At 40.9% G+C, this 13,700-nt stretch overlaps 1 protein-coding gene across 1 annotated transcript in view; it reads left to right on the top strand.

Moving 5' to 3' along the window:
• Positions 1-13,700, top strand: part of HSD17B12 (hydroxysteroid 17-beta dehydrogenase 12) — a 140,725-nt gene that overhangs the window by 41,817 nt on the left and 85,208 nt on the right. Inside the window, exons 2-3 of the mRNA XM_080643200.1 lie at positions 7,327-7,373; positions 12,901-12,976. Of these exons, the coding sequence (XP_080499326.1) occupies positions 7,327-7,373; positions 12,901-12,976 (123 nt within the window). The remainder of the gene's footprint in view (positions 1-7,326; positions 7,374-12,900; positions 12,977-13,700) is intronic.

The following is a 13,700-nucleotide window of genomic DNA, read 5'->3' as shown; positions in this document are numbered from 1 at the left end:
GGTTTTCATTTTCTTTCTTTAAAATTTTTTTGCTAATCTTTATTGTTCAGATTATTACAGTTGTTCCTCTTTTTTCCCCCCATAGCTCCCCTCCACCCGGTTCCCACCCCACCCTCTGCCCTTACTCCCCCCCTGCACTGTCCTCATCCATAGGTGTACGCTTTTTGTCCAGTCTCTTCCCACACCCCTTTTCCCCGAGAATTGTCAGTCCACTTCTTTTCTATGCCCTTGATCCTATTCACCAGTTTATTCTGTTCTTCAGACTTTTTATTCACTTGATTTTTAGATTCACTTGTTGATAGATATGTATTTGTTGTCACTTCGTTGTTCATAATTTTTATTTTTACCTTTTTCTTCTTCTTCCTCTTCTTAAAGAATACCCTTCAGCATTCCATATAATACTGGTTTGGTGGTGATGAACTCCTTTAGTTTTTTCTTATCTGTGAAGCTCTTTATCTGACCTTCAATTCTAAATGATAGCTTTGCTGGGTAGAGTAATCTTGGTTGTAGGTTCTTGCTGTTTATTACTTTGAATATTTCTTGCCACTCCCGTCTGGCCTGCATAGTTTCTGTTGAGAAATCAGCTGACATTTGTATAGGTACTCCCTTGTAGGTAACTAACTGTTTTTCTCTTGCTGCTTTTAATATTCTCTCCTTGTCTTTTGCCCTTGGCATTTTAATTATGAAGTGTCTTGGTGTGGTCCTCTTTGGATTCCTTTTGTTTGGGGTTCTGTGCGCTTCCTGGACTTGTAAGTCTATTTCTTTCACCAGGTAGGGAAGTTTTCTGTCATTATTTCTTCAAATAGGTTTTCAATATCTTGCTCTCTGTCTTCTTCTGGCACCCCCATAATTCAGATGTTGGTATGCTTGAAGTTGTCCGAGAGGCTCCTTACACTATCTTCATATTTTTGGATTCTTTTTGCTTTTTCGTTTGAGTGTTTTTTGCTTCTTCGTATTTCAAATCTTTGACTTGATTCTTGGGATCCTCTAGTCTGCTGTTGGATCTCTGTATATTATTCTTTATTTCAGTTAGTGTATGCTTAATTTCTAGTTGGTCCTTTTTCATATCCTTGAGGGTCTCACTACATTTCTCAGGTTTCTAGAAGATTCTTGAGTAACCTTATAACTGTGGTTTTGAACTCTATATTCAGTAGTTTGCTTTCCTCCATTTCTTTCATTTGTGACCTGTTTCTTTGTCTCCTCATTTTGGCTGCTTCTCTGTTGATAGAGTGGCTTTGTGTGCTAGGTGTTCTATAGGGCCCAATGGCTCAGCCTCCCTAATTACCTGAGGTGGACACTCTTGGTGCACCCCTTTGTGGGCTGTGTGCACAGTCTTGTTGTAGTTAAGCCTTGATTGCTGTTGGTATCACTGGGAGGAATTGACCTCCAGGCCAATTGGCTGTGAGGATCAGTTGTGTCTACGATGGGAGAACTTCTGTGCTGGAGACACCCTTATGGGGCAAGACTTGCTTCAGTGGGGCTTTGGCGCTCATTGAGTCTGCCCCCTGAGTGTGTCTTTTATGGATCTGAGGAGTTGTAATCTGGATGGTCTCACTCTGACCACTGGGTACACTGGCTCTTGGATCTCCAAGGAGGTGATAATTTAGCCTCTGCCTGAGGCCACCCAGCAGGAGCTACAGAGAGATCTGCAGATTCCTTCTCTTTGTTTGCGGTTTGGAGGTGCCCAGATGAGGCCCAGCTGTGAAGCAATGCAAGCTGCTGTCCAGCCTTAGGCCTTCTTTTGGAGGCTCTGGGGCTCTCTGACCCAGCTGCCATTTGTTAGGTGTTAGATTGCAAAAGGCCTGGCCATTTATATGCAAAAGCCTCTATGCACAGCTTGGGTGGGGTTGTAAATTGGGTGGGGCGGGGTCTCAGGGAATCACCAGGTCGGAGCAAACAGCAATGGCTGACTGTCAGCCCTGCCCCGAAAAAGTCCCCATGTCTCTGTGTCCCGCGGCACCGTGCAGGAACAATGATCGCTGCAAGCACCTCTGAGAGAAAGCCACCCTTGTGTTCTGGCCCGATGCCAGACAGTCCAGTTTCTCCCCATATGAGTCTGGTCCCCAGAGTCTCGCTGGGAACTGGACTTCAAAGCAGTCAGGAGCTTGTATCTCCATCCCAATTGAAAAAGACAACAGCATACCCAGTTGCCAGCCCGTTTCCACGCACGACTCTGCACCTCCGCACTTCACTTCTGCACCTCCGCACCTCCGCACCTCCTCCCAGTCTCAGTGCGCTTTTCCCTTTCCTTCTAGTTGTGTAATTTCCTCTCAGCCAACCTTCCTGTGGTTCTGGATGATATCCATTTTGTCTTTTAGTTGTAGTTTTGATAATGGTTGTGCAAGGCAGCAAGTTCAGGTTTTTACCTATGCTGCCATTTTGGTTCTTCTCTGGTTTTCATTTTCTTAAGTGATGTTGAACATTTTATCATGTGCCTGTTCGCCATTTGTATATCTTCATTAGGTGAATATTTATGCAAATCCTTTGCCCAATTTAATCTTGGGTTATCTTTTTGTTGAGTTGTAGGAGTTCTTTATATATTCTGGATACCAGACCCTTATTAGATAGGTGGTTTTCAAATATTTTCTCACATTCTTTGGGATCTTTTCACTTTCTTGATAGTGTCCTTTGATGTACAAAAAAACATTTAGTTTTGATGAAGTCCAACTTACTTTTTCTTTTGTTGCTTGTAGTTTTGGTATCATATCTAACCTTAGTTACTTTTAAACTTTCCTTTCCACTTTCTAGTGCTCCTTGTCTATTGCTAACATTTACTGAGCATTTACTATGTGCCAAGTCCCATGCTAAGTACATTATATACATTGTCCCATGTAATTCTCAAACAATTCTCATTTTGCAGTCTTGAGTTTCAACTGAAAATTGCTGGTATAAATGGTGGGTGCTATAATTAACATTTTTAATTTAATCTTTACAATGATTCTATGGGACAGATAATATTGTCTTTATTTTACAGATAAAGAAACTGAGACAATGAGGTTAACTAGCTTATGATAGATAGTAGAATTGGTATTTGAATCTAGACTTGAACCTTTCTGGTCTCATTTTAGGGCCCATATTCTTAACCACTTCATATATTCTCTTCATATTAAAATAGCAAAAGCCTACCATCTTTCCATTATGCTTTTACTAGGCTAGTGGTCCAGAAGTAGTAACTTCTTTTTCCCCCAGCCAGAATCCCTACTCTCATGAAGCCCCTTCCATGTCACATTTTGGGTACCCCCAGAAAAACCCACAGAGCAGTTTGAATCCTCTCTAAATCATACCGAGGCACAGGATTGATAGTTTTTTAATTCTTACACAGGCGTTTGCATTTTTAAAGAGGATGTGGAATTAAATGAAATGAATCATTATCTGGAAAGGTTTTCAGTTAACCAAGTAAAGTGAAAAATTCAGGCAGAAGGTATTTTGGGGTTTTAGTGCCACCAGAAGGCATTTCAAGTCCTTGCCTGGAAGTCAGCCCAGGGGATCAGCAGCCGGCAGCAGATCCTGCTTTTCATAGCTTCTTCCTTCTTTCTCTTCTGAACCGATGGGTTGTTTTCGAATGTTGTTTTGTTTTGCTTTTTGGTTTGTTAGGTTTTCAAGTGGCATGCTATAACTATCTGCAGTATTTGTTTGGCTCAAGAGAAGAGGAGGGAAGGCTGAAGAGGGCTGGTCATTAGGGAACTAGAGCGGACTGTGTGGGAGAAGGAGCCTCTCTCCTGGGACAGCATATATGTATACTGGGCATTTTCTTTCTTTAGTAATATACTGTGCTTGAAGAAAATGTGTAACTTTCCCAAACCATGATGTTGCGGGAAATACCCACAATATCTGGTTTTATGCATAATCTATTTTTTTCCTGTAAATTTTAAAAATTAAAATATTATTAGAAGAACAGGTTACAATAGTCTTTTCTTATTTTGCATCACTTTCACTGATTACCTTTAATAAAAACACAGGAAGTTGCTGCTGTTTTATTAACTTGCAGCCTGCATGCTTCTCTTTGTTCTTTGTTAGATATGAGCTGGCATGTGTTAGACATCGTTAGCATTTGCTCTTGGGACTTCAGTGGTTTCTAAATTCAGCACTGCTAAGCCGGTTCCCCCTTTGCTTGAATCAATCGAGACTGCTATTTTTAGCAACAAAAGGGAATTGAAATAGCAATTTTCTTTCCATGTAATAGATCCCCAAGTGGAATATTGATGCAAGCTCTCTGTCATTTTCTATTCTCCCCACCCCCAAAAGCACTCAGAGGAAAGGCAGCTGTCACGGTTTGCGGCAGTATTAATCTTTAATCAATCGAGTGTTTTCTGCATCCAGGTGTTCAGGGAGAAAAAAAAGGGTCACGAGAAGGAACCTGCCTGGAATAACTAAGCTCTTATGCATGGGCTCTGCAGTCAGAATTTGGTAGGCAGTGGCAGCGAATAGACAGAAGAGCTAAAAATAGCATGTTTGCTTCCAGTGCTTCTCTATTCTAGTCTATTTTTGATGTTTAATTTTGATAAGTTGATTTGGTACTTACTAAAAATATCTGTTCCTAGCAAATTGAGGACAAAAGGTAGAATAATTTTAACCTACACAAACAAGTATTTTTGTTGACTGTATGAAATCTGGAAGCTGAGCGCTGGTCAGTTGCCAGTATTTTATATAATCTGTAACAAGCTAGATACTTTTGGATGCCAAGTTGGGATATTCTTTATATTTGTCAGTTTCCATCTTCTCAAAGGCTTGCAAATTTGGGTTCTGGTGTTATATTTATATAGGAAGACATAGCCTTTTTTTTTTATTTATCTCCTCTCTCCCCTTCTTTTTTTCCCCCTTACCTCAAGTCTGCCCCTGGCCATCATATGTACTCCCACAGCCCATAGGATTGTGGGTAATACCTCAGGCTATTGGTTATGGGTGATACCTGTAGCTTTTTTTCCTGTGTATTGTTGAAAAGTACCTTAACTTATTCACTTACTTCATAGCAAAATGAAAACAACCCGGTGTTCATTGAAGAAGCAAATCTTAATGGCAAGAACAGTGAATTGTCCTACTTTGTTAATTTGGCATGCTTTAGTAGACCAAAATGGTTCATCTTCCCTTCCCCTGATCCTGCTTTGGATTTATTCACTTCATATCCACCCTGGCACATTGTGAGTGAAGTAGTTCTCTCTAACATCAAAAATCATCTCATTTCAAGGAGAGCATTAGAATTCTTTTAAAGTGTATGCCTACGTATTTACCATAAAGTGAAACTTTTCTCTGTTACATTAAAAAAATTTTTTTAGATCACGGATTCTTGATGTTGAGAGGGGTTGAAGAGCTTATTGGGTTGTGTACAGTAGGTGACTGGGCATTATTTCTTTAAAAAAAAAAAAGAGTGGCCAAAACCGGTTTGGCTCAGTGGAAGAGCGTCAGCCTGCGGACTGAAAGGTCCCAGGTTCGATTCCGGTCAAGGGCATGTAACTTGGTTGCGGGCACATCCCCAGTAGGAGGTGTGCAAGAGGCAGCTTCTCATCGATGTTTCTGACTATCTATCACTCTTCCTTCCTCTCTGTAAAAAATCAATAAAATATTAAAAAAAAAAAGTGAATAAAGCAGAGGCAAGTTTTCTAGTCATAGTCTCCTTTTATTCATTCAGTCATTCATTCATCCAGCAAAATCTCATTAATCATCTGCTTTTGCTATTCACTATGCTAGCAGTTAGACTGTGGTGTAAAATGAATAAAGGAAATCTCATTTTAAATGTAGTAAGGAGGCCTGAAGGAGGAGCTGTCAGGCCTTAACACTCCACCTCAGTTACACACCTCCACAGGAAGAAGCGATAATCACAGGGGAAGAGATATACCTTGTATTTCCAAGAAGTTGTGTCTCTACTTTATTGCCCCAGTGGATGGAAGGAAGATTTTCTCCTTGCCTAGCAACAAGCCCAGCTAATGGGAAGCCATCACCACCCTGAGCTCTCATTTTCCTTCATGGACTTTTCATTCAAAACACCCCCTCCTAACTTCCTCCTTTTTCTCTATAAAGTAACTTTCCTTTCCTTTGTTTGCTGGACTAGCCTGTAGTTTTTGCTGTAGTATGCTTGTCCCAAATTGCAATTCTCTGCTGTTTTGAATAAGCCCATCTTTGCTGGTAAAAATAACTTTTTAATTTTTTTATTTGTAAGTGATGACTCAGACCCTTTTGGAAACCTATATGATGAATGCTATTAAGAGGGAGTACAGAGTATAATGGGGACAGAGAGTTTTGAGATCCTGGAGGTTAAGGAAAGAATGGTGGGAGAGGAAAAATTCAACTGAAAACCTCAAGGATGGGAGAGAGACACTGGTTGGAGTGAAACTGGAAGTAACAGGAACAGCATTTGTAAAGAAAGAGCATATTACCTTGGAGGAACTGAAAAAATTTCAGTATGACAAAGGCATCAGTGGTGAGAGGAAAATGATGGTGTTTGGAAGACCTTGTAAAGAATCAGGGCAGTGGGAAGCCATTGACAGGTTTTAGGCAGGGAAGTGATCCGATTTTCCCTTTGGAGTGATCACTTTGGTTACAATGTGGAGAATGAATTGGAGAGTGGGAGCAGGTGAATTAGAAGGTGGTTGCAGTAGTTTTTGTGGGAGATGAATGATGGTAGCCCCATGTAGTAGTTGTGGGGAGAAGTGAATGGCAAGAAGTTTTAACTGGCAATAGGGAAACATTGTCACTTCTTGATAGGAGAATGAGATCATAAACGTGGTGTTTCAGAAAATGAATTCTTAACTGTATAGCATGAATTGAGTGAGAAAGCACTGAACGGCTTACTGCACAAGTCCTTGTACATTGGGGTGATAGCTTAGATTGGGGTGATAGCTGTTGTGAGAATTAATTGGATATCAGTGAACTACCTTGAATAAATATTCCTATAATGATGTGAATACTAAATATTTTGTTTTAATAACTTACTTTACTGACAGTTTACTCTTGCTTTTCTGGGCCTATAATAGTGACTTGAACAATATGGAAGTTTATTTTTCACCCAGTTTAAAGAAGACTAGAATTTTTATATATGTCTGATTACCTGTGGTCAGTAGTAAAAATGAAACGAACCCGGGACTCTTCAGTCCACAGGTGGATGCTCTATCCACTGAGCCAAACCAGCTAGGGCTGCAGTCTTTTTAATTTTGGCCATTGTAGTGGGTTTTCAGAGCTAAATTTGAACTGCTGGTATTGCTCCAGGTGGTTCAGATTTATATCAAAGTATTACACAGGTCCTCTTGTGTTTAATTGGTGGGTCCTCGCTATGTATGATCAATTCTTAATTATAATTCTTAAACTAAACTGTTACTTTTTCTCTTTTCTCAGTTGTCACAGGTAGTACTGATGGAATTGGAAAATCATATGCAGAAGAGGTAGGTCATTTTCAAGACCTTTCTTTTTGGTATTAAAAAATACAAAAACAAAATTTGTATAAAACTTTTTATCTGGAATTGTGAAAAATTTAGTGTAATTTTATTTTATATCAGCCGTGGGCAAACTACGGCCCGCAGTCCCCTCCGCTCCTTTACTTTGAATTTATATTAGTTCACACAAACACTCCATCCATGCTTTTGTTCCGGCCCTCCGGTCCAGTTTAAGAACCCATTGTGGCCCTCGAGTCAAAAAGTTTGCCCACCCCTGTTTTATATTGTGTAAATATGAACAGTTTTTGGTTTCTATTTACTTAAATTTTATTTTTGCAATTACAGTTGACATTTAAAGTCATTTTATATTAGTTTTAGGTGTGCAGCATAATGGTTACACAATTATGCAATTCATGAAGTTATTCCTCTGATAATTTCAGTACCTACCTGGCACCATACATAGTTAGTACAATATTATTAACTATATTTCCTATGCTGTATTTTACATCCTAGTGATTATTTTGTAATTACCCATTTGTACTTCTTAATCCCTTCACCTTTTCACCCAGGCCCCCCAGCCCTCCTCCCATCTGGCAACCCTCAGTTTGTTCTCTGTATCTGTGAGTTTGTTTCTGTTTTGTTTGTTTCTTTTGTTTATTAGATTTTGCCTATAAGTGAAATCATAAGGTATTTGCTTTTCTCTGTCTGACTTATTTCACTTAGTATAATACCCTCTAGGTCCATCCCTGTTGTCACAAATGGTAAGATTTTGTTCTTTTTTATCCCGAGTAATATTCCATTGTGTATATATTACCACATCGTTTTTATCCACTCGTGTATTGATGGGCACGTGGATTGCTTCCCTATCTTGGCTATTGTAATATTACACCATAATGAACATGGGATACGTATATCTTTTTGAATTAGTGTTTTAGATTTCTTCACGTATACACCCAGAAGCGGAGTTACTGGGTATAGTTCTATTTTTATCTAGAGGCCCAGTGAACGAAATGAATGCAGTGGTAGGGTCCCTAGTGGCTGCCAGCCTCCGGCCGGGGCCTCCCTCCCTTCCCCCAGCCGGCCCACCCCTGGTCGAACTCCTGGACAACTGCAGGTTGAGGGGACAATTTGCATACTATGCTTTTATTATATAGGATTATTTGAGGAATATCCATTCTGTTTTCCATAGTGGCTGCATCAATCCACAATACCACCAACAGTGCACCAGAGTTCTCTTTTCTCACATATTGCCAACACTTGTTTGTTGTTGATTTAATGATGGTAGCCATTCTGACAGGTGTGAGATGATATCTCATTGTGGTTTTAATTTGCATTTCTCTGATGATTAGTGATATTGAGCATCTTTTTGTGTCTATAGGCCATTTGTATATCCTCTTTGGAGAAGTGTCTATTCAGGTCCTCTGTCCATTTTTTAATTAGAATGTTTATTTTGGTGTTGCAGTATATGAGTTCTGTACAAATTTTGGATATTAACCCCTTATCAGATATATCATTGGGGAATATGTTCTTTCATTCAGTATGTTGTCTTTTCATCTTATTGATGATTTCCTTTGCTGTGCAAACGCTTTTTAGTTTGAGGTAGACCCATTTGTTTATTTTTTCTTTTGTTCCCCTTGCCTGAGGAGATATTTTTCAGAAAAAATATTACTAAGAGAATTATCAGAGCATTTACTGCCTATGTCTTCTAGGAGTGTTATGGTTTCAAGTCTTACATTTAAGTCTTTAATTCATTTGAGTTTATGGTTGTAGCTGTATATGGAATATATTGTGTAAGAAGGCGCTTTTTTTTTTTTTTTTTGCGAGTAATTGGATAGTCCTCAGTTTTGAACTATTTTCCAAAAGGTGGATATATTATTATATAGGTTATATTTCCATGCTAGTTTATGGAATCATTTTCATAAGAAGGATTGTGATGGACAGAAAGATATTGGCAGACACAGGCAAAGGGTTCACATTCTCTGGAATGGAATGAAAGGATGGGAAACCATAATAGTCTGAAGGCTATCATAAAAAGCAGGAACCTTGGCAGTACTCTTCAGGCAAGCTTCCCTGCCTTCCAGTTCTGAGAAGGCACCACAGCCTATGATCCTGCCCAGGTGAGATGAAGATCCTGGTGGATCCACTGAATCTCTCATTTGTCACTCCCAAAGGGTGTTCTTCTTTGTTTAAAAAATCCTCTTTTGTTTTCCCAGTTTATTTTGAATATCAAAACTGCAGAAAAGTTGCAAGAATATAATGAACACCCATATACCCTTCACTGGGATTCCCCAATTATTAACATTTGCCAAATTTAATTTTATTATATAATTCTAATTTAGATGGACCATTTGTGAGTTATAGGCATCATAATAATCCACCCTTAAGTATTTCACCTTGAATCTTAAAACATTCACCCTTATAACCAACAATACAATGGTCACACAGAGTTTAACTTGATATAATCCTATCTAATAAAAGAGTAACATGCAAATTGACCATCACTCCAACACACAAGATGGCCGCCCCCATGTGGTAAAAATTGGCTGCCCCCATGTGGACACAAGATGGCTGCCATAAGATGCCTGCAGGGGATGTCAGGCCATCAGGGGAGGACAGTTAGGGGTGACCGGGCCAGCAGAGGTGGGCAGTTGGGGGAGACCAGGCCTGCAAGGGAGGGCAGTTGGGGGTGATCAAGCCTGCAGGGGAGGGCAGTTAGGGGTGACTGGGCTGGCAGAGGAGGACAGCTGGGGGAGATCAGGCCCTCAGGGGAGGGCAGTTGAGGGTGACCAGGCCTGCAGGGGAGGGCAGTTGGGGGTGACCAGGCCTGCAGGGGAGGACAGTTGGGGGTGACCGGGCCAGCAGGGGAGGACAGTTGGGTGGGAACAGGCTTGCAGGGGAGGGCAGTTGGGGGTGACCAGGCCTGCAGGGGAGAGCAGTTGGGGGGGGGAATAGGCCTGCAAAGGACAGTTGGGGGTGACCAGGCCTGCAGGGGAGGACAGTTAGGGGCAATCGGGCCAGCAAGGGAGCAGTTAGGCGTCGATCAGGCTGGTAGGGGAGTGGTTAGGGGGTGATCAAGCTGGCAGGCAGAAGCGGTTAGGGGCAATCAGGCAGGCAGGCAGGCAAGCGGTTGGGAGCCAACAGTCCTGGATTATGAGAGGGATCCCAGATTGGAGAGGGTGCAGGCTCAGCTGAGGGACGCCCCCCCACTCCCCCCCAGTGAACGAATTTGTGCATCTTGAAAGGAACTGTAGGCCGCGAGGCTGTGGTTAGCACAGGGGCGGGTCTCGGCCCATCCTCTGCACCCCCATCCAGCCCCTCCCGCCATGGCCCCTGACCCCCTGTCTGCTGGCAGGGCTGGCGCCATCAGCGGGTGCAAGAGGTGGCTGCTGCCCTGATCACCCCTCAGGTACAGGGGTAGGTGGAGAAGCCCTCAGGGGCGATTGGGGCCAGCAGCCGCTGCTTGCATCCACTGACCGGGCTGGCGCCAGGTACCAGCATTGGGTGCAAGTGGCAGCTCCAGCACCTGCAGCAGGTGCAATGGGGCTGGCGCCTGCAGCAGATGCGAGCAGCAGGTGGGACCATGGCGCACAGGAGCAAAGAATTTTCAGTAACCACCAGAGTGTCGCCCCAACGACAGCAGCCGGTGCCCCACCTTGGTCTGGCGCCTCCGTTCACCTGCTCCACCATCCCGCTGTGGCCAACGCCTGCCATGTTCCGCGCTCTGCTGCCTGCTGCCAATTCCTGCCATGTTCTGCGTGCACCCCCTGGTGGTCAGCGCATGTCATAGCAACTGGTTGTTCAGTTGTTTTGCCGTTCGTTCTATTTGCATATTAGCCTTTTATTACATAGGATATAGGATACAGCTTACATGCAAATTTCCCAGTTGCCCCCAAAACCTTCCTTGTAGCTCTTATTTGTGGTTTTACATCCAGTTAAGAATTATGCATTGTATTTAGGTGTCATGTCTCTTGACTAGAAGAGTTCCGTTATCCACCCACCCTCCCTTTTTTTTTTTTTTGGTAACTGGCATTTTTGAAAAATCCAGGCCAGTTGTCTTGTAAAAGTTTCTCAATTTGGATTTGTCTGATTGTTTTCTAATTAAACTAGAATCTAATTAAACATTTTTTAGCATGATTGCTACACAGGTGCTATTGTATCCTGACTTTATCTTATCAGGAGGCACAAGAAGTCTACTTGTTTCATTATTGATTACCTTAAGACATTTGGCCCTGACCAGGTAGTTCAGTTGGTTAGAATGTCGGTCCTATACACCAAGGTTGTGGGGTTTGATCCCCAGTCAGGGCACATACAAGAATGAACCAATGAATGCGTAAACAAGTGGAACAACAAAACCTTATTTCTCTCTCTTTCTTTCTCTCTTCCCCTCTCTCTCTAAAGTCAATAAATAAAAATTGTAAAAAAGAGAAGTCATTTATAAAAATGCTGCCCACCATAATTCTCCGTTATAAAGGTACCTTTCCCCTTTGTAATTAATAAGTAGTATATGGGGTGGTACTTGGAGACTGTGTGAATATCCCATTTCCCAACAATGTTTCACCCAGTGGTTTTAACATCCATTGAAAATTTTTGCCTAAATCAGTTGTTATCATGGTGGTTTAAAAATAGTGATTTTTCTAATGATATCTTTCCTTCTATACTTATTAGATGCTATTTTTCTATAAATAAAAGCTTTTTCTTATCCTCCCTCCCCTTTTAATTGAAAAAGAGAAAACCACATACCAGTTTGGACTCATGGGTTCTTTAGTGGTTTTACAGCAGAATAATTTAATAAAATTATTATCAACCTTTGTTATTTTTATTTAAAAAATGTTCTATATATCCTCATTTTCAATATCACTTATTATTTAATAAAAAACAACTTTAGAATTTAAGACTGGAATATTAGTTTAGTAAATCACTAACAGTGCATAGCAGCTAATTTATGGCTCATTTATATGCTGTGTGTAATAGTTCACTAAAAAGTTTTGTGTATATGATGAATACAAGAACTCAAACAGTATAGCTGGGTACAAAATGAAAAGTAACAGTTTTCCTTCTAAAACCTTTTGACATTTGTATACTAGTTTGATTTAGAAAGATAACCCTTGGGGAGTCCTGTAAAGTTTTTATTTTGGATTGCCCATTCATTACACTGGAATTTATTTGTTTACTTGAGTGTGTGTGTGTGTGTTTTGTATTTTTATTGATTTCAGAGAGGAAGGGAGGGGGAGAGAGAGATAGAAACATCAATGATGAGAGAGAATCATTGATAGGCTGCCTCCTCCTGCATGTCTCCAACTGGGGATTAAGCCCCTAACCCGGGCATGTGCCCTTGGCCGGAATCGAACCTAGGACCCGTCAGTCCAAAGTCTGACGCTCTATCCACTGAGCCAAATCAGCTAGGGCTGTTTGCTTGTTTTTTAATTTGGATTATCATATGGTCAGGTTTTCTTAAAATGAGAATATATCTAATGTCTGTTTTCAATAAAATGCACAGGTATGACTCAACTGTTTGGTGTCTCTTTTGCTATTTCAGTTGGCAAAGTGTGGAATGAAGGTTGTCCTTATCAGCAGGTCGCAGGATAAACTGAACCAGGTTTCCAGTGAAATAAGTAAGTTCTCACATCACCCTTCCTGCCCTCATGATAAGAAAATAAATACAAAAGCTTCTTTTTCATTCTGTTAATAGGCTGTTTTTAAGGTGGATCATCAATGTTTTCAAGTTAATATAGGGCCACTATAATTTGCTTAAAATGTCTTTTACTGACTCAGTTTGTCAGGAGTCAAATTCTCTGATTATTTTATCATGTTCTACTTATACATTTTCTGTTGCTTCATTTCAGTATTCTTGTGTGTTTTTTTACTCGTTGACTTTATTGTCTCTAAAGTGTGTATCATATATGACTGAAGAAAAATACAAAAGATAGTGTGTGTGTGTGTGTGAGAGAGAGAGAGAGAGAGAGAGAGAGAGAGAGAGAGAGAGAGAGAGAGAGAGAGGGAGACGGGGAAACTATTTTGTACTTTCTTCTTTGTCAGTTGTGGTTGAGACCTGAACTACATATGCAAAGACTTTTAAAAGTGATATCTAATTAACCAGCTAGATGGATAAATCAGTACTGTCCATATCCTTGGTAAAACTTACTTATGTTCCCAGTATGGGACCTATGGCTGGTAGACTTCTCAGTATGATGCTTGTGTACTTTTTTCCTTTATTTATTGATTAGAGAGTATGGGCGGGGGGTGGGGGAGAGGAGAGAGAGACAGAGATAGAGAGACAGACAGATTGACACACAGAGAGAAACATCATATTTTGTTCCACCTATCCATGCATTCACT

Source organism: Plecotus auritus, assembly GCF_963455305.1.
Source record: "Plecotus auritus genome assembly, chromosome: 9".
Classification (NCBI taxonomy): Eukaryota; Metazoa; Chordata; class Mammalia; order Chiroptera; family Vespertilionidae; genus Plecotus; species Plecotus auritus.
This window is presented reverse-complemented; position numbering and strand designations above follow the sequence as displayed.